Source organism: Alexandromys fortis, unplaced genomic scaffold (assembly GCF_014885135.2).
Source record: "Alexandromys fortis isolate MF-2015 unplaced genomic scaffold, M_Fortis_MF-2015_v1.1 scaffold_25, whole genome shotgun sequence".
NCBI classification, from domain to species: Eukaryota; Metazoa; Chordata; class Mammalia; order Rodentia; family Cricetidae; genus Alexandromys; species Alexandromys fortis.
The window spans coordinates 12,907,341-12,935,089 of NW_026067904.1; the positions used below are offsets into that span (position 1 = coordinate 12,907,341).

The 27,749-nt window shown below is 39.6% G+C and overlaps 1 protein-coding gene across 1 annotated transcript in view; it reads left to right on the forward strand.

Moving 5' to 3' along the window:
• Positions 1–15,413: 15,413 nt before the first annotated feature.
• Positions 15,414–27,749, forward strand: part of Ccdc178 (coiled-coil domain containing 178) — a 374,856-nt gene continuing 362,520 nt past the window's right edge. The window contains exon 1 of the mRNA XM_050134843.1: positions 15,414–15,690. Coding sequence (XP_049990800.1) covers positions 15,414–15,690 — 277 coding nt within the window. The remainder of the gene's footprint in view (positions 15,691–27,749) is intronic.

Consider the following 27,749-nt stretch of genomic DNA (forward strand, 5'->3'; position numbering starts at 1 on the left):
AGAAAGCTGCGAGGTGGAATCGGCCTCCTGTATAAGTCAGACACTCTCTTTCTGGGCTGTTTTAGACGTCATCCCTCTCTGAAATTTGCAGCAATACTGTAATGTGTCTATACTTTGAGATTTTATTTTTTCTATTTTTACTATTTTTGCTTAACAATTAGAGTGCTACTAGTCAGAGTGTTAATGAATTTATTTTTGAAAATTTCTTTAAATTTTTCTTTTAAAATCTTGCTTTTCTACTGCTTCTTCTCTGGCAGTTGAGCCCAGAGTCAAACTAACTGGCTTATTGCCTAGTGTTGCAAATGAATGTTCATTAGAGTTCAGCCACCTACTTGTTTTTTTTTTTTTAATTTTCCATCGCTGTTTTGGCATTGAGGTGGCACAGTAGAATATGAGAAAAGAAGACCAGAGCTGTCTGGCATGTGACATTTGGAAAGTTTAATTCTCTGACTTTTTAACAGAAAAAAGAAGTCAGCTCATCCCTGCATCAGAGTTCCTCTTAAGGATGTGAGAAAGCAATATTTAACCCAAACATTCTAACCTGTTCTTCCTATATGTGTGATCTGTCTTTCTGTTTGTCTGTCTGCCTGCCTACTTGCTTCTTCATACATGAGTATAGGTAGCTCTGAAGGCCAAAGGAGGACACTGAGTCACAAGTAGTTGTGAGCATTTAGTGTGGTTGGTTGGAACCAAATGTGGGTCTTCTTCAAGGACAGTCTGAGATCTTGACTGCTGAGCCATTTCCCTATCCCTCTTCTTCATGTATTCCAATTACTTATTTTATTTTTTGCGACTGTAATATTATATCATATCCTACTTCTCCTTCCTCCCTCTAAACCTCCCATATACCTTTCTTTGCTTCTTCCATGGCCTCTGCTTTCTCAAGTCTTCTTGATTTTGTAATGTCTTTATAAACTTCATGTTTTTCAGTGTTGGGTTATTTGTTTACAATTAAAAATGCTAATGACATTTCTAATGTGTTAATTGATTAGCCAAGTGCAGATTCCTTATGATTTGGTTTCTGTTTTCCTACCCAAAATAACTGTTGCTTTATTATAGATATGCTTTCCTAGATTTCTGTGTCATCTACTAGAACTTAAACTCTATGACAGTCAATATTTTTATCTTCCTTTTCCTGCTATTCTTTTAGGCTGGTGTTTGTGCATGGACATTTCCTGTATGCCTGAAATAAACTGTTGAACATCAACAACTCTAGATATAGTTTTTTGAGTATCTTGCATAGATGTAAATTTTGCATTCCGTAACATTTGTGCCAGCCAAAGTAAATTATTGCTAAATTGTTAATTATTTTCCCTTAGTGTTTGATACCGAACTTAAGGCTGTGTATATACTAGGCACACACTCTGTCATTGACCTGCAGTGCGTGTTTGGCTGGCATGTTTGTAAGAGTACCATGAGTGCGCAGTACAGAAGGAGGCCAGAAGAGGGTATCATATCCTTTATATTTGGAGTTCCCAATGCCATGAGGAGTTCTTAGGATAGATAGATCTTTACTCTTTAGTTTTGGCTTTTTGACTTGGCATTCACATTACTCTTTGCCTCTTTTGAATCAAGTGTTTATGCTGAACCATTTTCTTTGTTGCACAAGCATGTTGTGATATTTTCCAACTTCCCAGCACCCTCTCTTATGCCCTTACCACAGTCCATAGTATACAGAGAGCCTCGGGAAGGTTGACTGCTCTGCTCCATTCACATCCTTCCGTTCTCCTCCCCATGCAGCCTTTTGTTTCGCTGATGTGATCATACAGCTATCTTACAGTGCCTTGCGCCTGGCATTAGCAGGGTAGCTGACAGCCACTGCTTCATTCAAGTATTACAAGCCTGTGACACAGTTGGTCGTATGTTTTCTGTCATAAATCATTTTCGCTGCTGTGACAAAGTACTCCAGGAAACCAGGAAGAAAGAGTCACTTTGGTTGATTTGGGGCTTAGGCCACTGCTTCACTCTCACTTTGGGAACTGTATTGCATCAACACATCCTGGCTGAGGCATGTGGCAGAGGGATCTGTTCAATATATGGTAGCCAGGAAGCAAAGAGAGTGACGGAAAGGCCAGAGTTCTAAGCTTCGATTGAAGGACCCACTCCCAGTGAACCAGTTCGGCTCTCCAGTCTCCCCAAGGAGCCATGAGCTGATGTGGAAGCTTATAACACATTAGTCTGGGGAAACTTCAGACCAAAGCAATAGCAACTTCCTTTGCTTCCTGGCCTTTCTTGCCTTTCTCTCTCATTTTGCTTTCTCCTGGGCCCTTTAATGAGCTCTTCTTAAGTTTCTCACTATTGAAAAAACAGTAATATTGGTGTGTATTATGGTCAGTTTTAAAATTTTTCTTTACTCTTATTCTTTTGAGTTAATTTTGTTTATTTATATATTTTGAAATGTTACTTGTCTTATTCTGGGAGAATCAGTTACAATTCTAGCACCAACATTCTTTTTTCATTTGAGAGTGACATCCCTAATCCCTACTTAGTTTTCTGTTACGTCTTTTTTTTTTTTTCCTGTGATAAGGTTTTGTCCCGAAACTCAGGCTGACCTCTAATTTGTTAGCCTCCAAATAGTCTACCAAGGGATAGGAGGATGGGTGTGCACCTTCTTTGTTGCTCCTGTGTTCTGTAGGTCTAGATAAAAAGTTTTCATATTAATCAGATTAAGCAAAAATTAAAACAAATGACCCTCTTCAGATACTCTGTATTCATACTTGATTTCTATCTGCTTTTTGTTAGCTTGTTTTTTAAAATGGGGTTTCTCTGTAGCTTTCAAGCCTGTACTTGAACACGCTCTGTAGACCATGCTGACCTTGAACTACAGAGATGCACCTGCCTCTGCCTCCTGAGTGCTGGTATTAAAGGTGTGTGCCACTGTCTGGCTGGATTTTTATTTGTTATGACCCATGAGCCCTTCAGTACAAATTTATCACAACAAGAGGTTTCTGTGTTGTTCATTGAAATCCAAATATTTGGCAAATAGCTAAACAAACAGTTATTGAATAAATAGATGACTCTGGTCTGCAAGTGTCTTCCCACTCAAAAGACAATTACCGCCTTAAATATCTGTGCCGCAGCCTGCGTTGGAAAATTGTTCCTTATTTTCAGCTACATATTACATAAAAGAAATTATTTTTAAATTTAGAAGTTAATTTCATGAGTTAACAGTCAGCTCCAAATCAATGATAACCTTGTAAATATAAGTGGTAAACGTATTTTAACTAAAAGGAATTGTCTGAGATGTCTAATGGCATCATTAATAATTTTATGCCTTAGTAGGAATGCCATGTCTTTAAATCAGGAAAATTAAGTCTAACTACAGCTGTGCACAGAATTATTCAATTTTTATTACTTTCAGCATATTTATTGCACTTTCTCTGTCTCTCTCTGTTTGTGTGTGTGTGTGTGTGTGTGCATGAACACACATACATATGGTTCGTATGGTTCATGTGCAATGTGACAACTGAAGGACAGCTTCAGGTACCCTAGGGAGCTGGCATTCCCCAGCCCTGCCCTGGCACATGCTACCTTGTTTTACTATTCCTTCTGCCTGAAAGACTTCTCTGTGATGTGAGCAGGGAAGGAGATGGATGCGTGGTTGTGGTGGATAGAAAGCAGTGTAGGAGGGAGGAAGATGTCACAGCTGTAGGGCAACCTGTGTTGAACATCTGGCACACACACACATACACACACAAAAAACACTTCTCAAAGACGATGGCATATTATAATCCCAGGTAACTGCCAACCTGCAGCTCTCTCTGATGAATGCTTTATCAAAACAGGAGCAGTGGGCATTGGAGGTAGAATTGTTGTGTTTACAACTCTTCCTCAGTTCAGAACCCTAGTAACATTTTCGAATGAAACAATAGTGGTTCAACTTCTAGAAAGTCTACCCAGGCAATGAAAGCTTCATCATCAAGGCTTCCACCTAGTTCTCAGAGAGTTCTGAAATTCATCTTTGGGTATACTTGGGTGCTCTTGCTTATAAACTTCCTTTCTGGTAGTTTTCTTGAAATGCAGTATTACTTCTAGTTCTTCAAGTTCCAGTTGATTTAAAAAGAAAACACACACACACACACACACACACACACACACACACAATAAGAGCAACAAAGCATTTGGATTGAGAGTATAAATAAATTCTGATGATCTGTGTTTTCCCTTACATAAGACAAAGGCTGAAATTTAGCTTGCTGAACTCCATAGATGTCTCTACCACATGTTAGGAGTGGTATTTCAGGCAAACCATACCCTTTGTCTACTCATATATATATATATATATATATATATATATATATATTAGGTACCTCAAAGGCAATTAGTGTGATAATTAAGTAAATAAGTGAATTAAAATATGTATAGCAAAGCCAGGAATGGAACGCCTTCCAGCCCAACCTTTTTGAGCCAAAGGCAGGCAGATCTTTGTGAGCTCAAGCCCAATTTGGTCTAAGTAGCAAGTTCCAGGCCAGACAGGGATATGTCTTTTGAGACATCCTATCTGAAAAGAAACATTTAAAGCATTCTTTGTTATGATAAATATTCAGGCCTTGTATTAAGGCTTTGCCATGATTCATTTCCATCCTAAATGAGGTTACAGATTAATGGAGATGAGAAACAAAGAATTTTAAAATGCCACAAAAGAACAGTAGCTAAATACAAAGTCCATGGCATGTAAATAAGGGAATAATCCCTGAATAGCAATCTGAAAAGAATATTCATGGGGACTTTTTTTTTTTTTGTCTTTTCAATTAACAGTTTCCTGAAAGAAAACATCACCCCTAAAAGAATCCCTTTGTCCCTGCATTTTTCTGTTACTTACACATATTTTAAAAGAGAAATGCAGTCTGGAGTTGAAACTTCTTATTTAGATTCATTCATTTTTATTTGATGTGCATGGGTGTTTTGCAACCAGTGCTCCTAGCCAGTGAATCATCACTCCAGACTCTGGAGTGGAAACTTTTATTAAGTTTTAATGAATGGATATGAAAGAGTACTTGACATGTTAGAATCAGTAACTGTTTTTGAAACTCCATATTGTTAACTCAGAATGGAACAAAAGTTCTGCAAATGTTACCTGGGCAATAAGCAGGTGACATTTCTATCATAAAAATTTATTTTGGGGTCTGATGATTTGGTCATAAAAATTGTCTTGAGGCTGAAACCTGGCCTATGCTGTGTTCAGTCAAAGCAGGAAGGGTTTTCCATTTTTTTTTTTGGTAATTATGCTGTTAAAATGTGAGCAGTAAGAAAATTATTAGGTTTATATATCTAATTTATTAAAGTCTAATGGAGAATAGAGTATTGTTGCAATGAAATTTTTTGTTTTAAAAGTTATGATTAAATATTAAAAGCTGGAATGTAACACCTGCATAAACTTAATGGAAATTCTAGATTATAATTAACTTGGCAATAGCTTGTTTTGGCAGATAGGAAATTTGAAGGCCACACAAGACAAGCGGCAATAGTTGCTGCTTGGGCTGACATGCCACAGGGGTTTCATTAGGGATGCTATCTGTAGATTCCTCTTGTAAAATTTATAAACTTCTAAGTATGAGCAATTAGAGTCTCAGATAAGAGTAAGAGAAAATAACTTGGAATGTATTTGCTAATATAGAAACTTAGCTTTTTGATGATGCTGAGTAGGAAAAAAAATATGTGTACTGTGAGAAAAATTACAGTTTAAGCTGAATAATGTTGATTAACACAGTAGGCTATTTTGGTACAAAATGTTGTTGAATTATAAACTGAAATTTCGGTTAGTAATACCAATACATCTATGGATATTGAAAATTATGTCTGTTCGCCTTGAATATCTGTATGTATATATTCATACATATGCTCAATGTATGGATTCCAAGTGCTGCTGACATTGCAGAGTGGTGTGATGCTGTGAAGGTCCTTACACACTGGACCCTCCCAGCCCTCAGCACAGTGTTAGCTTTTCTGCAGTTGGTAGCTTTTCCTGGCGTTTCCCCTCACCCACCCCTTCTCTCACTTTGTACATTGTGCCTTGCTAGATTTGTGCAGGGCAATCACCCAATTGTTTCTTCAATATTAGTCGCTATTCTCTTCCTGTGGCAAAAGGAACAGCTCAAGGGAAGAAGGATTTATTTTGGTATGTAGTCTGAGAAGGGATACAGTCCATCATGGCAAGAAGAGCATGGAAGCGGGGCGATGGTGGCGCACGCCTTTAATCCCAGCACTCGGGAGGCAGAGGCAGGCGGATCTCTGTGAGTTCGAGACCACCCTGGTCTACAAGAGCTAGTTCCAGGACAGGCTCCAAAGCTACAGAGAAACCCTGTCTCGAAAAACCAAAAAAAAAAAAAAAAAAAAAAAAAAAAAAAAAAAAAAAAAAAAAAAAAAAAAAAAAAAAAAAAAAAAAAAAAAAAGGACCACAAGGCAGCTGGTCACGTGTTTAAAATCAGGAAGCAGAGTGACACATGCTGATGCCCAGCTCAGCCTATGGGACACTTGCCCATAATTAACAAGTGTCTTTCCTCCTCATCCGAACCTTTCTGCAAAGCCTCTTGGCCATCCTGAATATTCTAAATCCAGTACAATTGTCAGTGATATTTAACCATCACATTATGTATTCCTTGGCAGAAGTCCCACTTGAAGAAAAGGCTCTTTATTATATTCTTACTCTTTCCTCCCAATCTTATACGATTGTTATGACCATTTTACTTTGCTGATGTCTTGTAGACAAAAATGTGAAAACCAATTATTGATTTCCAGTAAAAATCTTTTGTATGATCCTATAAAATAGACCGAGTAAACTTTTGTGAAATGTGCTGATTTGGGTTTGAATATTACTCCATTCATTACCTACTGTGTGGCTCTGGGCAGGTTGTATGATTCAAGTCACAATGTCTATGAAAATGAGGTAGGAACAATTCATCAAAGAGATCTGAGAATGGGAAAGGACCCTGCCTGACTTATGTCAGTGATCAGTAAATGGTTGGTACTGGAGACTGCTGTACTTATAGCTCAAAACCTTTCCAGGGAAGCAAAGCAACCGTGAATAAACAGAAATTAGCAAGTGGTTATTCCCATCTCTCTTTGCAGTAGCAATGCTAAGAGCTTCTCCATTTTCATTCATTACTTTATTATTTTGATTGAAAGACAATTCAGGAGATTTGCTTGTGACGTGTGTGCATTACATATCTACTTATCTGCAATAATGTTGAGGATTTTGTACATGCATACAGTGGGCTTTGATCAAGTGTAACCCGCATTCCCTCTGCTTCAACCCTTTCCCATGATTTCCTCCTAACATTCAGGGTTTTGCTGTAGTAGTATATCATTCTTTCTCACTATGCCCACTCAGTGCTGCTTGTATGTGCACGGGTCTAGGGCTGTCTAACAGAGTATGAGAGCCTCTCAGGAGCCTCTTCCTTGAAGAAAACTGAATTTTCCTGCATTGCTGGGCAGCCATCAATTAGCAATAGCTCCTTAGCTAGGATAGGGCTTCATGAGTCTTCTCCCATCCACCCAGAGATTATTTTTTTCTTTATTTTATTTCCCAACCATATTTTCCCCTCCTTACTCTCCTCCCATTTCTTCTCCCAGCTTCCCTTCTACCCACCCCCATACACTCCACCTCCATCTGCATTCAGGTGGGGTAAGGTCTCCCTTGGGAATCAACAAAGCATGTCCTATCAGGTTGAGGCAGAACCAAGTTCTTCCTCCCTGCATAAGGCTGAACATAGCTTCCAACACTATAGGTAATAGGTTCCAAAGAGCCAGTTCATGTGTCAGGGACAGGTCCTAGTCCCAAACAGACCAAGCAACATAACTATCACCCAGATGCAGGGGGCCTAGATCAGTCCCATGCCGGCTGCCTAGCTGTCTATTCAGTCACTGAGCTCCCACAAGCTCAGTTCAGCTGTCCCTTTGGATTTTCCTGTCATAATCTTTACCCCTCCCTTGCTCATATAATCCTTTCTACCCTCTCTGCTACTGGACTTCTAGGGCTCGGCGCAGTGCTTGGCTGTGGATCTATCAGGTACTGCATGAAGGCTCTATGATGGTAATTAGAGTAGTCACCAATCTGATTATAGGGGAAGGACAGTTCAGACTCCTTCTCCACTATTGCTAGGAGTCAAGCTGGAGTCATGCTTGTGGGTTTCTGGGAATTTACCTGGCACCAGGTTTCTTCCTAATCCCAAAACGACCCCCTCTAACAAGATATCCCTTTCATTACTTTCCCTCTCCATCCCTTCCCCAACTTGACCATCTTGATCCCTCATGTTCTCATCCCCTTCCCCTCCCCTCTTCTTCCCCCACTCCCAGTTTACCCAGGACATCTCATCTATTTCCTCTTCCCAGGGAGATCCATGTGTCCCTCCTAGGGTACTGCTTGTTACCTAGCTTCTCTGGGACTGAAGATTGTAGCCTTGTTATCCTTTGCTTTATATCTAATACCCACTTTTCAGTGAGTCCATATATATATCATATTTGTCTTTCTGGCTCTCCACCAAGAGATTTTTATATAATCTGTTCTTACACTTCTTTGGAAGACACATACTGGTAGAACATGCAGATGAGGCAGAGGCAGGAGGATGGTGAATATTTTTTATTTAATTGACTATTTTTACTGATGAAAGTCTCAAACTAGAATGCTAACTTCCTTCTTCTTGGGAGAGAAAGGAATAATTGAAAAATGCAGACACTGTAAAATTTGAGGAGGCTTGTGGTATTAATGGGATATTTATGCATGAGTAGATGAGACAGAAAATCTGGCATTCATAATAAGTCAATGTCAGCAGAAATAGTCTTGCTTAGTATATATTAGTTACTTGGTTGCTTTCCTTTTGCTGTGGCAAAATACTTGACAAATGGAACTGAAAAGAGGGTGTGTTCTGGCTCTCAGGATGAGGATATTTTCCACACTTCCAGAAAGGAATGGCAGCAGGAGCTGGAAGCAACTGGTCATATTGTGTCCATAGTCAAGAAGCAGAGAGAGTCGAAAATGGATTATCAGCTCACTTTTTCTTTTTTACTCATTCCAGGATACATGGAATGGGCTATCTATATTTAAAATAGGTTTTCCACCTCAAATTATAACCTAATTTAGAAACTCTTCTATAGTCATGTCCAGAGATTCATTTTCTTTGGTGATTATAGATCCTATCAAGTAAACAAGTATTAACAATGACTTTACAGTATTTTATTTTGATTTATTTTCTTAGAGTTGGAGGTGTGGGAACCAGGACTTCAACAGGGTGTGAAGGATTGTATGGTGGTTAGTAGGTAAAATGGGCAGCTTGGTGACCTGAGTTCAGTCCCAGGAATGCAGATAACAGAGGAAGGTGAAAACAGGCTACATAGTTTTTTCTTGATCTCCATATGTGCTTTGCTATCTCATGCATGACCCCCCCCAACCCTTATCATCACTACTACTAATGCTAGTGACGACAAAGTGTAAAAACAGGCTGTGAATCTGCCACGTTCCCAAATCATAGTCCATTTTAGGATATTGATTTCTTTTCCCTTTATTTCTACTCTTTCCCCTTTTCCTTCTCCCTCTTCTACCCTTCCTTCTTTTTAATTCATTGTGGTCACATTGACAGGCTCTTTCTATGTAGGTAGACTAGGCTGACCTTGAATTTTTAACTTGCCATACCAGGTGAATAATGCTCTCTTAAAGATACTACATGAGCTACACATATCCCAGCACTAAGGAATCCAAGGCAAGAGTCTCAGTGAGTGAGCTCAAAGTTAACCTGGTCTACGCAGGGGATCTGAGGATATCCTGGCAACATTACAAAACCTTGTCTTACAAAACAAAACAAAAATGACAATATCTAAATGTGCTATAGATCTGATTACACCAAGACCATTTTAGAGAATAAAAAATTATCCCAAGTTATAAAAATAGTTAGCTCGTTAAATCACAAGGTGTATTTTCGTTAAATGCGTATTCATTTATGTTCTAATTTAATACTCCTACAAGTCACTTTTCACAACAAATTGAAGGTTAATACCACAAAAATATTTAGTAATAAAATAATATAAATATCTCCAAAAACATTAAAACAGAATCATGAACATCGATGTGAAGTTTACACTTGAATGACCCAGTCATTGCTCTCTTAGGCCTTGCATATGGTCACACTGATGTCTTAGACACATGTACATGCCTCAGTATTCCTCTCTGTCTTCTCCCCCTGCAGCAAGGTTGGGCCAGGCAACCCAGCATGGGGAACAGGTTCCCAAAAGCTGTTTCAAGCACCAGGGACAGGTCTTGATCCCATTGCTACGAGCCCCACAAACAGACCAAGCTACACAACTGTCACACATTCAAACCAAGCTACACAACTGTCACACATTCCCTGGATGTCGGTCCAGAGTCTGTGATCTCCCATGAACTAAGGTCGCTGTCTCTGTGGGTTCTGATAGCCTTGGCCCTCTTGTTTTCTATAATCCCTCCCTCCTCTCTTCAGCAGGACTCCCAGAGCTTAGCCTACTGCTTGGCTGGGGAATCTCTGCATCTGCTTCTATCAGGTGCTGAATGAAGACTCTCTGATGACTATTGTGGAAGTCATCAATCTGATTACAGGAAACGGCCAGTTTGGGTACCCTCTCCACTGTTGCTAGAAGTCTTAGCTAGGGTCACCCTTGTGGATTCCTGGGGTTTTTCCTGGCTCCAAATTTCTCCCTGACCCTGAAAAGTCCACCCTCATTAAGACATTTCTTTCATTACTCCCCCCACTCTGGCTTGCCCCAACCCACCCAACCAGACCCCTCATGTTCTTATCCTCCCACTCCCCATACCCCGAGTTTATCCAGGAGATCATTTTTATTTCTTCTTCCTGGGGAAATCTATGTGTCCCTCTTTGGGCCCTTCTTGTTACACAGCTTCTCTGGAGCTGTGGGTTGTAGCATGCTTATCCTTTACATAGCTGTGTCTTAAAATAGGTTGATTCCCAATTTTTTGAAAAACTGCCTATGTCAGATGTGGGATGGGGGAAAAGCTTTTCTCATTCTGGAGGTTGTTATTTTGTCTTATTGAGTTATACAATAGACACTGTTCTCAGTAACCTTTGTTTCCTGTAGTCATATATATTTGTATGTCCGTTTATCTTAGAGCAATTCGACATCTTTGAAGGAACAACGGAACACAGTAAAAATTCACTTTAGTGTAATTTTCCCTGCATGTCCTCTGTTATAGGTTTCCTCTAGTTCAGGGAGAAAATCACTACAAATGTGCTATAAAAAGCATAATACGTTCTATTTAAGGAGCTGAACTAATTCTATGTAAATCATATTCTTTCAGTCAGTCTGTCTTAAAACAGCCCAAGATTTGAGGCTATTTTCTGATGACGTTTTGGACAGAAGTTCTATAAAACAAACGGGTCAGGTGCAGGCTCAAGAGCTTGTGACAAACAGGTGCGTGTGCTATGTTAAGATGCACGGGGTCACTGTCTGTGCAGAGGACTACACTTATAGACAGTGACAACAGGGACACTTGTGCTGTGCTCCAAGGGCTGCAGTGGTGCGCCTAAGCACCTAAACGGAACTAAAATCGTTTCCGAATCATGTATCACTTATGGGGACAAAATGGTCTGGTTTTAAATATTATAAATCATATGTTAATATAGCAAGCACATTTTTAATTCTCTCCTGGAGGTTCTTTGTAGATCTATGGCAATGTGGATTGTTTTAAAAATTAAAATGTATTGATTTGCTTTAGTAAGTTTATGTAAACTTACTAAACTTTCCAAAATGGCAGCTTCTTTTAAAACATTGGAATTATACTCCACATATTAAATAGATAGCTTAGGCCATGTTCTGGTGACTTTTAAAGTTTGTCTTAAAGGGCACCAATGTTGTGAAGATGCTCCAGCACATTCTCTCAGTCAGATGAAGGATGCATCAGGGTAACCCAAAAAAGTGGCTCCAAATAACTCTGAAGTCAATTCAAGAAGGAACCCAGGGGTCTCTAATTAAATGTAATTATGGAGATGTTTGAGCACTGTTGTGGCCAATTGTGCTTGTCTCTTTGTTCATTTCTGACACAAGGCATTGAGGACCCCAGGCTAGCTCTTGAACTCACTCACCCTTGAACCAAAGATGACTTTCTGATCCTTCTGCCTCAGCCTCGGGGTACTAGGAGTACGGGCTTGTACCATCATGCTTGGCTTTATACAAAGATGTCTTAAGTACTAGTCATACAAAATTAACCAGCTATAACCTAAGTGGATGGGCCCTATTTCCTTCTGACAAAATCTTTGTGGATTAGACTCCATCTTTCTGAACCCTTCGGTACTATTTTGTTCTTGAAGTACATCTTTAACTGTTGGTCTGCTAACTAGCAGTTTTGTTTTTTTGAAAATATATGTTGATTTTTTTCTTTATTTTTTGCCCTCATTCTTGGGTGACAGTTTTATGTAGAATGTTTCTTTTTATTCCCTCTACATTCTATTAGTTCACTGTGCCACTTTTCACTTCATTACTGCCATGAAACAATCTGCTCATTTTTGTTGTTGTTCTAATTCTTTCTAAAAATTGGATTCCCACCTCACCCGAATATATGAATCTAAAATATATTTCCTGTATACACTTTATGTTCCTGATTGAGAGCTTCATAATAAAAGACAGATTAAAAAGAGAAAGAAAATAAATTGAATACATTTAACGTAACTTGAGAGACGTCATAACTGAAGACACAAAGGGTCTAGTCAATGTTTCCTGTCGTTCTGCTACTGTGTGAAAGGAGAGCTTTCAGCTGGCACGTAGTTTAATGGTATAGACTGAGGGATGCGTGACACTCTCCCTTGGATCTGTCCCTGGTGTTCACTAAGAAGGATGCTCCCCATGTGAAGGTCCGAGGACAAGCTTCAGGACTGGTAAGAACATTTCTCCTTGGTGTCAGGCCCTACTTCAGAAGCAGAGGGTCCGACCAAGGTGAACTTTCCTTGCTGTTTTCTAAAAAGTTTAATATTAATATTGGCGTGGGGTCCCCTGAGTACAACAACTGTCAACCAGTTTTATTATTTAGGTTTTTTCCTGAAGCTGAGTGTTGTGTAGCCATGGATGGCTCCTGAAACTCAGATCCCTGTGCCTCCAGCACCTGAGTCCTGGGATAGAAGAAGGTGCCATTATGGCCCAGTTAGGTGGTTCTGAGACCCAAACAGGAACTCTACCAAATGGGAATGGGAAATATTTCTAGCCTCTAATTAATTAGAAGAATTTAGCAGCAATGAAGTTTCTAGTAGATGACAAAGTTTTACAGTAAAAACCTTTTTAACGTAATGTTTTATGGTAAAATATAATGTATATTTAATATATTCACTTAGATATTTTGAACCCTCCCTCACAAATCTACTTTTACTGAGATGCAGATAATTCAGTCAGTTTAAAATATGAGAGTATGTTATAATCTGAGAGTATTTTAAAATCTTATAGTATGTTAAAATTCAGTATTATGCTGTTAACAAGTCATTTTAAAGGTTTAATGAAAAAAATATTTGGAAAATTGAGACTTCATTCAGGAATCTGTTTCTGTACATGTTAACTGAAGAGTTAACAAGTTTATTGATCCTTGCTTTATTTCATCAGAAAGATGGACTCTTTGGGTGGCACGTGAGAACTGTAGTTCATGCTGACAAACTTTGGTAGGCAAGTTACTTGCTTCCAGTGTTGCCTGGAGACTGTTCTCCCACTGAGAATAGTTGCGCAGGGCCTATCATTTTCACCGTCCTGTTTACAGTCTCACGGTCAGCTTCATTCAAGCAGGAAGTTGGTGAGCAGTGCTAAGACCAAGGGCCTTCCTCTGAAGCCTGCTTCAGGTGACGGGATATATTCATGGTAAAGACACAAGCTTAGGTCAGCATCATTTATATCACTTAGTGTTTGAGAAAAGCAGCACTTCCATTTGGTTTTCTTAGAAACCCAGGTTTATACAAATGGCTTGACAGATTGAATCAATCCCTTTCCCTACCTCCTCCTGACACAGAAAGTGGAAAGCTTTTATCTGGAGAAATCATAGACCCGTCAATATTCTAAATTCAAATATCCCAATGTCCCGATCTTCTTTCATTTGCACTAGTGTCCGTATGTGAAACTTCTTTCCCTCAGTGAACCCCACTGGCCTTGCCACTCTCAGACCCTTCCTGTTCTCACAACTAAGATCTGGTGTCCGCGTCTCCTACTTCCCTTGTATAGCATCCTCACTTCCCTGTCTCCCCGACACGCCTCCTCCCTTATGCCTGTCTGGCAAAATGCAGGCCTAGATGGCCTCAAGTGTTTGAGATCAAACCAGAATGTCTCTGAGCACACCCACACACACACACACACACACACACACACACACAGAGAGAGAGAGAGAGAGAGAGAGACAGAGAGAGAGAGAGAGAGAGAGAGAGAGAGAGAGAGAGAGAGAGAGAGACCAAATAACTAGACTTCCCACTGCCCAAGGATCCCATTATATTCTCTGTGCTACTTCTTGAGAACTTCTGTCTGCTCTGAGAACTCCAACTCTCCCATTTCCCTGTCAGCTTTTCCGTCCTAATCCCGACCCTTCTGGTTCCTTCTCCCTTTCTTTTCCTGGGAATTAACTGGGAGTCTGCACATATGAGGCACATGCTCTACCAATGAGCTACTGCAGTCCCTGCTCCTTTTAAACTACTGGGTTTGTATCTTATCTACGGAGACTGTCTGTGGGGTGTCGTCACACTGCCAGTAACAACACTACAATGTTATGGGCACCTAAAAATCCTTGTCTGTGTTTTCTCTATCAATGTCCATTCTCTCCATAAGTACTCTGAACCACATTCACTGATCCATGTTGCTGGTATTGTTTCCCAGGCCCAGATGAGATGGAATGTAAAATGAAATTAAAAAAATAAATAAATAAAAAGGAAAAAGTAAAAAAAATAATAAAAAGAAAATGTATAAAAGTATTTGCTGTAAAAAAACGAAATGCAATTTTTTTTCTTAAAGGGAAGGAGACACTTTGAGATTTGAAGCAATACTCTGTTTCTTATAGTTTTGCCGATTATTAATGTGAATTAAATGTAATGAATATATCAACCTGAAAAAAGAAAGTAGAATAAATGAATGAGTGAATGAATTAATGAATTCAGCTTCCTTTCCTCTCTAACAGTTAGCTGAGGTTTCTGAGTACCAACAATATAAAATCACCTTAAACTACCAACTAAACTGATTTGGGCACACATATATAAACTTCTGGTCATAGTGTCTGGAGGGCCAAGAAACCCAGTGCTGAGAGCCACTCTGTGGGGAGTGATCATAAAACAGGATATGTGCCCGCAAACATCAGAGATTGGGTAAGACCAAGGTCCCGACGCCCTCCTGATTTTAATGAAGTCTGCCACGCCATTTTACATTATTTTCGGGTAGGAAGATCCTTGCTTCATCGACATTTGCTTTGCCATGAAGGAGAAATGAGTTTGGTCCTGCAAGTCAAAGGAGGAATAAACAAGGAGTGGCTGTTGGGCAATGGCGACTGCAGAACTAGGGCAGATGCAGCCATGAGAAGGCTGCTGGGATTGGTGGGGGAAAGTGAGGGTTGGGCAGAGCAGAGGGGTTGGGGTAGAAAGATAGACAGGCCAACAAGATGGAGAGCCCTGGGAGAATGGGAAGAGTGTGCTAGTGAAGAGGCCTGGGAGGCACGAGCCAGTAACGGACACCAAAGCGGAGAAGCGAAAGCTGGCATAGAGGGTGAGTAGGGCCTGCGGGGACCTGTGGGGTCAGCGGGGGCCAGCAGGGGCCTGTGGGGTCAGTGCGGGCCAGCGAGGGCCAGCAAGGAACAGCGGGGGCCTGTGGGGTCATCACCATTCACCATCTGCTATCCTCTGCACATTAGGGTGGGAGCAGTGGCCCTGGACTACTACCGCCGTTTCTTCCATCCCTTGACCACTTAAGAATGCTATGGCCCCTCTTCGGGTGCCGGATTAGGATTTTGTATGTCCAGAAGAATGCATCAGGACTTCTAAAGTTATTTACCCCGTTCATTTGCAAGACTGCCTGGTGCCCACTCGTGTTTTTTTTTTTTTTTTTTTTTGAAAATGGTCATTTTTTTTAATTTAATAAATTTTTAAAAAGGGTCGCATTGAACTCCATATTGAATAGCTTCTTTGAGAAGGGTTGGGAGTTTCCTGTTTCTCTGTTTGCTGCAAATCATCACAAATGAAAGCAGTCACTCCCACAGCCCCACCTTCAGAAGAAAGAGATGCCCAGTCCTTCCTTGACCCAGGTCCCACCAGCTACCACCAGACCAGGCTCACAGCCATCTTCTGATGTCCAAATGAGAGCGTTTGGCCTTACTTTCTTGACTTTCTTCCACTGCTCAGGAGAATGAGGTGGCCAGGCAGCGTCTTGTTCCTGCTGATAACCACACGTTCCACCTTCTATGTCTTTTGCCCTGCTGACCCATCTAAATAATCTTGCTAAATGCTCGCCATTCTTGTTAATCCCTCATGGTTTCTTGGACCTAACGAGGAAACAGAATTTAAGCCTCCGTGTAAAAATGTAAAGTGAGACAAAGAGATCTAATCCTGAACCCCACTTAGCAATATGTAGGGGTTTCAGCTGTCTGTACAAGACTAGCCTATTTTAACCTGAATATACAACCCTCTTCATTTTATTACTGAGTTTTAGGACTTATTTGTGAACCATATCAGGATATTTCTCATAACTGTCAAAGATGTGTCATGGGGACTTACCTGAGTTGATGGGTGGCCTTCAGATACTGGCCGGCTTTTCTACTCTCTGTCACATAATTTGAGTAGAGTGTTCTTTTTGTTTCCCATTAACTATGGAGGGCATCCTTACACTGGCTTCTTCAAACAGGCCAGAGATATGATTACTACGGTGTCTGGACTCAATCCCCACCTTGGTACCTAAATGGGATACCTAGACACATCACAAATGGTTCTCTGTCCCAGGGGATTCATCCGCTATTTTAGAGCATTCTCTTTGTGTATGTGGCTGCTGAGTGTAATTGGAGTCTGAGGATGGAGCAGGATGACAATTTCCTTTAAAATGTGTGTGTGTGTGTGTGTGTGTGTGTGTGAATTTGTAGGCTTTTACATATGTCATTGTGAGTATGTGAAGGTAAGTAGAAAACTTATAGGAAGCAGTTCTCTTTTCCACCATGGGAGGATCCAGGAATATAACTCAGGTCATTAAGCTTAGTAGCAAGCACCTTTATCTCCTGAGCTGTCTTACTGGCCCCAGGAAGGCAGCTTTAATAGAGTTCCTTTTCATTAAGATAATAATAAAAGCAGCACTTCTTTACCCATTCTTTCCCTAGTCAGATGGGGCTTAAATTGACTTCAAATATTCACTGCTAAAACTCTAGACTCCGGAGTTCACAGAAAATGGAAAAGAGGAAAGTGGGTGATGACTAAGGAGAAACAGATTGAGCAGCTGGAATATGTGAAGTGTTTGAAGATTGTGCATTCATAGTAGGCAGAAATATAGTGAGTTGGCTTGATAGTGTTATAATCATGTGGAGAGGCCTGGTAGCAAAGCGGCGTGTCTGCCGGCAGATTCAGAGCATCTGAGCCCTAATGGCCATTTCTGCAAAATAATGACAGTAAGAAAACACATAGACTAGCAGCATTCATTCATTTATAAACAAGGCCTTGCTATGGTTGGTCTTAAATTTGGAACTCACTGTCTCAGTCTATCATGTGTTAGAATTACATGTGTGTGACACGACAAACAACTAGTTCATCATTTTAAAATTAGTATTAAGGTCTTTTATTGGATTTTTAACACATTATATTATAATTATACAATATATTTTGATTGCATTATTTCTACTCTCTGAACTCCCCAGTTCTTTCCCACCTCTCTACCCATCCAATGTTATGTTCTTTCTCTCAGAAAAATAAATTAAACATGAAAAAAACAAAAATACAAAGAATACTGAATGAAACAAAACAAAAAGCTCATACAAGATACCATAGAGTCCATTTGTGTGGACCAACTACTCCTGAGCTTAGTGTCTGCCCTGGAGTGGGGTTGATATATGCTCAGTGACAATTCTTCAGAGAAAAGCAATTTTTTTTCTCTGAGAGCAGGTATCAACTTGCAAACAGCTTCTTGATTGGGTCTTGGGTTTTGTGCCCGCTACCTCTTCTCTGGGCTGGGTTTTGTTTAACTTGAATTTGTTTAGGTGTATGAACTGTCACAATATCCTTGTGTTGATATGTGTATCAACCCTCTTTTGTTGAAGATGCTATTTTCATGGCGTCATACTCCCCCGCTGGTTCTTATAATCTTTCTGCTTTCTCTTCTGCATAGTTTCTTGTGAGTTATGTAGTCTATGGAACTTCTTAGGCCAATGACTAAACAAAATGAGCCCATTCTTAGTATTGTGGGTTTTAACTGGTAGTATAAGATGCTGTTAGAGAATGGGAATTGCATTTAAATTCCTTTCATATATGTATTCCCCACCTCTAACTCTCAGTTACAGTGCTATGGAAATAAGTGAGGTTCAAAGCAATGAGAATACACAGACTATTTATTTAGAGATTTCTAAATATGGGACTTTTTTGCTTGTTCATTCCGGCGTCCCAGAACCAAAATAACAACATAGAAACTGTATTAATTAAATCACTGTTTGGCCCATTAACTCTAGCTTCTTATTGCCTAACTCTTACATATTAATTTAACCCATTTCTATTAATATGTGTATCACCACAAGGTCGTGGCCTACCAGCAAAGTGTCAGCACGTCTATCTCCAGCGGCAGCTCCATGGCATCTCTCTTTCTGCCTTCCTTCTCAGAGAATTCAGTCCAGTTTTCCACATCTACCTAAGTTCTACCCTATCAACAGGCCAAGATCGTTTCTTTATTCATTATCCAATAAAAGCAACATATGGACAGAAGGACCTCCCACACCAGGACTTAGCCACTCCTGCTTACATTGGGCAGAGACCCTAAGGCCTACATGGTACTTGAACGGTTTTCTGGTGATATGATAGAAAGGCTCAAGTGATGCTCTGGCGAAGGGGAAAAAAGTACATGTAGAACATCCTGTGTCATGGGCTTATGGGGAGATAATTTGGTTTTATCTGTTGGCTTCTGAGTTATAATTAGAACAGTGGCAAGCAAGAAGGTGGCAGTCATTGTCACAGTTATTCCTATTCTGAATTGACTAATCAAGTTTATGTTTGTTTTCTGATTGATGGACAAGGAGTTTTAGACAGAAGCTACATTTTCATGCATGGTCTATATATTTGGTCTTTCACTGTTCATAAAACCTCATCCATATAATAGAAAACTAAGACCTGAAGACGGTTAACCAAACAAAATTTGTTGATTAAAACTTTGCTCACGTAATTAAGGTAAATAATGTTTACTAAGTGTTTATCCTATTCTGGGTATTTATTAGTCTATGTGTGTTATTTATTTTTATTATATCTATATAGTGTGTGTGTTTGTGTCTTGACAGAGGCCACTCGCTTGTTTCCTGGATGCCCAGACCCAAAATAATTACACAGAAACTATATTAATTACAACACCGCTTGGCCTATTAGCTTAGGATTCTTTTTTTTAAATATTTATTTATTTATTATGTATACAATATTCTGTGTGTATGCCTGCAGGCCAGAAGAGGACACCAGAGCTCATTACAGATGGTTGTGAGCCACCATGTGGTTGCTGGGAATTGAACTCAGGACCTTTGGAAGAGCAGGCAAGGCTCTTAACCTCTGAGCCATCTCTCCAGCCCTAGCTTAGGATTCTTATTAACTAACTCTTAAATCTTAAATTAATCCATTTCTATTATTCTATGTATTGCGACAAGGCTCATGGTTAGCCAGTAAGGTTCTGGCATCTGTCTCCTCCAGCAGCTATATGGCATCTCTATGACTCTGCCTTCTTTTCTCCTCTCTCTCTGCTCAGAATTCCCACCTTGCTCTATTCTGTGCTGCCATAGGCTCAAAGAAGCTTCTATATTAACCAATGGTAAGAAAACATATTCACAGCATACAGAGGGAAATTCCACATTGTGTGTGTGTGTGTGTGTGTGTGTGTAGTGTATATGCCATGGTGTGCCTGTGGAGATCAGAGGACAATTTGAAGGAGTTTGTTCTTTTATTTTACCATGTTCATCCCTGGGATCTAAATCAAGTCATCAGGATTGGCAACAAGTTTTTTTTTTTTTTTCCACTGAGCTATCTCTCAAACTCTGTATATGCTATTTCGGTTCTTGTAGTAGGATTATATGGCATTATCACTTCATCATTTTCAATTTCAAGAGTAAAAGGCCAGCACTTCAAATACTTTAGCTATTTTCTCCAAGGTCTCATAGCTACTGATGGGTCCAGCCAGGATTTTAATCCCATATGTATTAGATTTACAGCTACAATCTCTGATATACCATTAAATTGCCTATTTCTGTACTTTCTTCACAATATTATGTCTATCAGCACTTACATTTTTCTCCATTTTCTGGTTACTCAGGATATGGGTATAAATATAGGTAACTAAAAAATCTTTCCATGTGAACTGAAGAGATTCAATCTTTTATATGCTTGAAAAATGTTGGATTTATGTAACTACAAGTCAGGAAAATGGATGAGAGGCATGGCGATTAAATTATTAAAATTTAGAAATGGAAAAACAGAGATGTACAGGTGACAAAATGGATGGAGATAGGAAAGGATCCAGCCAAAGGAGTCTGGAGTTCATGGAGCTGTGCCATCAGAACGCTTGTGCTGACGGTTAGTGAGATGATTCTCAGACAGCATAGGCGGTGAATTTTACACCCTTTGTGTCAAATAAACCTTTAGCAATCATTTCTTGAAAAAGGTCAGTCCTTAATTCTGATGGTTGTGCCTCTGCTTATGATTGTGACAAATTCTGTGAGAGACTGAAAGAGCTGAGTGTCTTTGTCACACAGTTATGTCAGTCAAAGTTAACTGTAATGAGTCACCTTCCTCCAGTGTGTCTTTCCCATGCAAATCACTTTGTACAGGCAGAGAAGATGCCTCAGCTTAGAAGCAGTAGAAGAAATATTTGCGTTCATACATGCATGTGTGCATGTGCATGCACAAGCAAAAGGGGTCCAAATATGTCAGAAACTCTGTCCCTCTGTCTCTGGAAAGCCCAGATGCTCATGGTCTGTGCCTGTCTTAAACTACCCCTGTGGGATGTTGGAAGCATTGGTGTAGTAGGAACCCCAAACGTCTATTTGTGGAGTTGTTATGCTAGGTGAATCTTCATAGATACATTCTCTACGTCAGCAAACTTTATTTGGAATACATTTCCTCCCCAGACTCCACTGAAAAGAAAAACTTATAAACCAAAATATGACTAAATGGTGCTCACTGCTGGTAGACCCTGCTCTAAGACAGCACAGGACTGCATGGTTAGAAACACTTCTTTCGGTTGATAATTTCCATGGGTTTGGCCAAGGGTCTGTAACACTGCAGTCTCAGTCAGCTAAAATGCATCCATTCTGTGCAAAGCATATAGTCACAGCAGTTTTTAAATAGAATATTTAAACCAATTTCCACATTAAAACCAATATACACATAAAATCCTCTCTTGTGTTCATATCATTTTATTGTCATTGTCTTACTCTTTCCATTTCATATTCCCTTAAGTTCTAAAAAGCTTGTTGTATCGTTACTTTCTTCCCTAATCATTAAGCTATTGGTTTCTTGCAATCTAAATTATATACTTTTTGGCTAAGGATATGTGTTAAAGCTCTCTTTGATCTATCACCAGATGAAATGGATACCACATACATGCTTAGTCTTTATCTTATGTGAACTTTTGGTCTTTCAGACTTTTTGGCTTCCCCTCGAAATTCCTTTCTTTTGTTATCTCAGACCCATTTTTTTTTTCTGATTTCTCTTAGTCATTGTCAAAGCTAATTCTCTTGGCATCCTTTTTCAAAACTAGTTGTTTGTTTTTATTTAACTAGGAGATCCACAGTTCCTGACTCTGTTTTCACTTTACAAGTTTCTTACAAAGGCTGGAAATCTCTGCAGCATCATCCTTAGCAATGAGGAAAATATAAACTCCCAGTGTTCATCTCTTCCCCCACGTGCCAGTTTATCCGCACATAGACCTGGTTAGGGATCCAGCCAGTGTTATCTCTCCTCTCCACCTCATCAGAATCATCAGTCATTCTACATGCCCTCCCCCTGCTACCTACCACACCCAGTTTCCCACCACCGTTTGCTGTCTCGCTAACATGTTTTGCTTCCTAAATTTATGCTTAGCTTGCTTCCTTGGGAAACATCTCCATCACCTAATAAGCATCCTATAATATGGTGCTGACCATTGGGCCTATAACTATCTTCTCATTAATATGTTCCTGTGGGAGATTAAATGATTACAAAGAGATCTTGTGTACTTTTGTATTTTAAATGTTGATCATATTATACGTAATGAACATATTTTTTAATGCAAGTTTAGAAAATAGACATCGCAACAGCAATGTGATGTTTGAATCTTCTGGATCAACATTATCCAATTACTTTATTGAAAACCTAGCTGTATGAGGCTAATTGAGATTAAAGAGAGATAATGTAACTGCAGATTTTCAGTTTCAAAGTTTGAAATGCTTAGGGGCTATCATATTGAATAACATGGAATTTTAAAATAGGATCCTAGGTGAGATTTTGTAAAAACTTAATTAGCTATTGTATGAAATAAAATACATTCAATAAATAAGAAACTATAGCAAAAAGCTCTATTATAATCACTACTTCAACCTGAAACTTTAGAGATGTCATGTTACTAAGCTCAATGATGCTTTTAAAGAATTATTTATGAGCATCCCATATTTGTCCATACTGTGAGAATTCAAAGAGGAATGAAGAGATATAATTTCTACATTCCAAGATGCAGCAGAAAATGCTGATAATTTGAAATTTGACTTCTGTATTATTGAAAAGGTCCATGGAGTGGTAATAAGACAATTGAAACTGTTTTCCTTTTAATCCTCTTTCTTCCCTTCATTCCGTCTAGACTCTCACATAACAAGAGAGAGTGGAGCTGTCAAAATGGAATACAATGATGGGAACTGCTTCTGATCCCGCTGTGTTTCCTCCAGGTATAGCAATGACAAATGTTTGATGCATTCTTTGACCTGTGCAGTTTTCATTATTTCCCTCTCCCTCTATCTTCTATTTTATTTGCATGTACTTGATATTTCAAGTGCTTTCCGATTTATTAATTTCTTTAAATTCTATAATACAATGCCAGACATGAACCAATATCCTCCCCTTCTGGGTCTAGATAATTCTGCCAAATCATTTCATTCATTGTTAACTGGCTCCTTGTGGCATGACAACAAACTGTATCAGCATGACAACATTTATATTTAAAATAATTTAAATTAGTAGCAGATATTATGCCATAAGATGCTGTATAAAATTATATCAGTGGCATCCAAATATGTAGTGTACTATTTATTTCTTTACCTACTAATTTGAACCTTTTGTAGAAATTGACTCTAAGGTGCTTCTGGCGTAATTCCTTTGTAATAAATTCCCAGTGTTTCTTATTACTTTTGATTTTCCAATTCTCCAGATGGCAAACATGCACTCTATTTATTTGTTGTTTTCCTAAGCATAGATTTCTTACTTGGTATTACTATTTATATCTTTGTATTGTTTTGTAGCAAATGAAAACTGTTTCTCCTGACAATTTAAGAAACTAGAAAATTAGTTATAAGCTTATTTTTCTAGTAACATTTAATGCTTCTCCATAGCTATATTATTGGGTGGACTGTGTGTGTGTGTGTGTGTGTGTGTGTGTGTGTGTGTGTGTGTGTGTGTGTGCATGCACATGTGTTTAGGCCAGTGGTCACCTTCTGATGTTCTCCTCAATTGCCTTTCCCACCACTTCTTTTCTTTATTTACTTGAAACATTTATTTCTTTGTACACACGTGTGTGTGTAGTGTGTAGCGTTATTGTATGTGTAGATGCTGTGTGTGTAGTGTATACAATTGTTTGAGGGAATATATATAGAGAGAGTTGTTCTCTACCTTAAGTGTTTGGGACAGAGTCTCTCAGTGAACTGAAGCTACTTGATTTAGCTGTTTAGTTGACCAGTTCCTCCTCTTTTATTTTTTGAGACAGTCTTTCAGTGAACCTGAAACTCAATCAGGCTACGCTGGCTGGCTGCTGAACCACAGAGACCTGTTAGAGTGTGAGCCCGCAAGTCTGGGTTTACAGTTTGCACCACGACACCCAGTTTGTACTTATGCTCCTAGGATCTGAAATTAGCTCCCTGTGTAGCAGCCATTTTGTTGACTGAGCTCTCTCTCTCTAGTCCCATCTCCAGGGTCTCTCACTGGGACTGGAGTCCATAGATTTGGCTTGCCTGACTGACCACTCCTGTCTTCCTTCATCCCCAGGACTAAGGTCCCAGATGTGTACTGTCACACTCATTTTGGGTGTGCTAAGGATCCAAACTCAGGTCTTTATTGTTGAGCAACTGGGAGTTGAGTGACTGAACCATCCCTTTAGCCCCTGTTGAATGATTTTAGCTTCTATTTTGTATTTGAACAGATCGCTTAGTTCACAAAGCACACAGTTCATAGGGTAATATACTAAGTGTTGATAGAGTTGTAAACCCAAATAATTAAAAAGAACCTGAACAATTTGTATTTAAATACTTCCATAGCAGTCATTTATGAAAGATTTACTTGCCCCATGTCATGATGACGATGAACCTACAATGACTTTCATTACAAAAGAATATATATAGGAAAGCATACCTTTCTATCCATCAGAAACACCCCGACATGATCACTGTTGCATTCTGGGCCAGTCGGGGAGTGGGAAGCTGTTGAGGTTTCCCAATGCTTTAGAATGAGTCCTGTAACAGGAAACCTCAGCATTTATTAAATCTTCTCAACTACCAGCTTGTAGCTGCAGTGAGGAGGAAATGAGCCTTTTCTGTTGGACTTCATGCTAGTCCTCATTTTTCTCCTGGTTTCAGTCTAGTTTTCTTTCCCTGAAGATCACCCACGAGGCTCTGGTAAGAAACTAGAGAATAAAAATGAGTGAGGTGGGAGGGGACAGAGCATAGAGCTTTACCTGTTTCTAATTTAGCTCTCAGGCTCCACAGCCAGGAAAGACCCTGTGACCTTCTGCTGAGGGCATACTTAGGGGGAGTTAGACTTTCCATATTTATTAGATTTTAATTTTGGAACTCACACGAGATAGAATTCTCCCTTCTTTAACAACATGTGCTTTGTATTAATTCAGTAGTCTACATTTTGAGGAAGATCATTTAGGGAATCTTGATGCATAAAAACTTGATACACCCTGGAGACGCTTCGCCAATGGCTACGATCCTTTTGCAGAATTAGGAAAAGCAGCCCTGGGTAACAATTCTCAGTAGAATAACAGAAGCTGAGTCGGTAGGAAAATGGGGGATTACCAGGGGGTTATCCAATCTTTAAATCCTCCAAGGCCCTTAAAAAGGACCAGCACAGTGAAATGAGATACCTCCAGAGAACAAATAGACTCAAGTTTCAAAACTGAGGTTAAATACTAACTTGCTTTTGTTGCTGCTGTTGTCCAGCTATAACCTCAGAATAGTTGATAACATCAGGCTTTGTCATAGACTCTTACTACTCTTCTGTTCCCTTAATGCCACATTAATCACTGAGAAGGAGTTCTCAATATTTGTTTCCTTAAAATACACAAAAAAATAATGGAAAAAAGCCAGGTCATGGGCATGTGGGCATTTTAGGGAAGGTAACAAAGGGAGGAAGAGAAGGAAGGAAAGGAAGGGGAGAGAGGATGTGCAGGGAAGAAAGGAGAGAGGGCAAGAGGAAGAGAGGGAGAGATGGAAAATTAAATATTAAGGTGTAGGTGGAAAAATACATTGCCACCTTCCTTAAGTAAACTTAACAATTTCTGTAGAAAAATTCTGATAAAAAGTGTAATCCCATTAGCAATATATGTTTGTTATGTAGCAGACCTGGATCTACAAACTAAAAATGTCTAAAAACTGACCCTGCAGAGGTTGTCCTGCTCTCTACATCAATTAAGATCCCATTCTGGTAGTTCAGTCACTTTTTCTTCATCATATGCAATCAAACCAAGCTCGGCTAAACTTCTGGGACTTTTGTTTCTTTGCAGTGTGGTCTCCAGGCCCGCATAGCATCGTCCTGCCATAGGCCATCTCTCCAACTTGGTGTAGCAATGCCATCCTAGATTTTTTAGGTGCCTGGTGGCTTGAGGTTCCCCGGTGTGGTATGGCTGGAGTCCTCACTGGGTGCCCAATGATGCAGAAGAATGTGAATCCATCCCCTGAGCTCTGTGTAATTAATTAGTTGGTGCTGTATCCTCCTTGGGCTCACCCACGACTTCTGTCTCCAGACGTTGCAAACAACTTTTGACCTATTGTAACTTGGATATGAAATGTTCTTAGTTGACATCTGGGTTTGAACACATACTCCCCAGCTGGTAGGAGGTTTTGCAAGGATGTAAGAGGCTTTTGGCAGTGGAAACTTTTGGAGAAAGAGGGTCACTGGGAATGGGCCTTAACATTTTATAATCTGGCCTACTTCCTGTCTCCTGTCTACTTCCTGATTCCAGACACAAACAGACCAGTGGCCTCATGTTCTTACAACCATGCTTTCCCCACCGTCATGTGCTATTTTCCTTCTTAAGGTGTGATCAGAAATAAGCCCTCCCCATGTAAGGCTTTGGGTGGTTTTATTGGTTTGTTTGTTTGCTTTTATTTTTGATGAGTGCTTTATCACAACAGTGAGCAAAGTAAGTAAGTACTATATGCCATTATAAAAATAATATTTCATTAATGTTACTTCTCAGGACACTGTGGTTTAGAGAGCCAATAGATTCAGACGATTATGGCATTTTTTTTTTCCTAGCCGAAGCCCTGAGAGGAACCACTACAGTCTTTTCCTGAAGGAAAATGCTAACTGCCATTTCCACACACTCATCTAATGGACTGTTTTTACAGGCAGGTTCTCACTAGAGGAAAAGAGACTCTTGATGACCCAAGAATTTAACAATACCACCTTATAAAACTAGTTCCTAACTGGCAGAGGCAGCAGTAACATGATGAATTTGAGGTTTTATATAAAAAATGCATCATAATAGCTGTGAATTTGTTTTAGTGTATTATAGGAAACACAATAGGAGATGTGAATCTGTGTATTCTGGTTCAGCAAGTACTACTGGCAGGCTATGAGCACAGGCGAATTGATGTAAGCCGTGTACCAATGACCAGAAATGAAACAAGGAGAAATAGCTTTGCTTGGGTGAAAGATCTTGAACTTGAATTTAAAAGAGGTTCATAATTGAAAAGGTACACACTTCAAATGCTCCAAGGAATATGAATAAACTATATAGAGTATTTTCTTAGTTTGTAATAAAGAGAATTTCTCAAAATGCATTTCCCTATACTCTACTACATGTTGAAAAATGTAATCACTTGTATTTGAGTCAGACGTGGCCTGTTCTTTAGTTCTGAGGACAGTGGGAAACAAGCAGAGATATTTTTATTAGTAGTATTCCAGCCCACTTTTAGGCAACAGTGTTTGTAAGCCACAGATGAATACCTTTGGTCAGTTCTTCAACTTGGCAGTGCAAAAGTTGTAAGATCAAGGCGCTTTGGCTGAACAGAGGGTACTTTGTGGTGATGTCACACCACTGACGGTGACCATCTGGAGCACATGACTTCTCTGGTGGCCCTGCAAAGGAGAAGAGCTGGAAGAGCAACTGGAGCATTCCTGTCCAATCTACTCTCCATTCTAATGGCC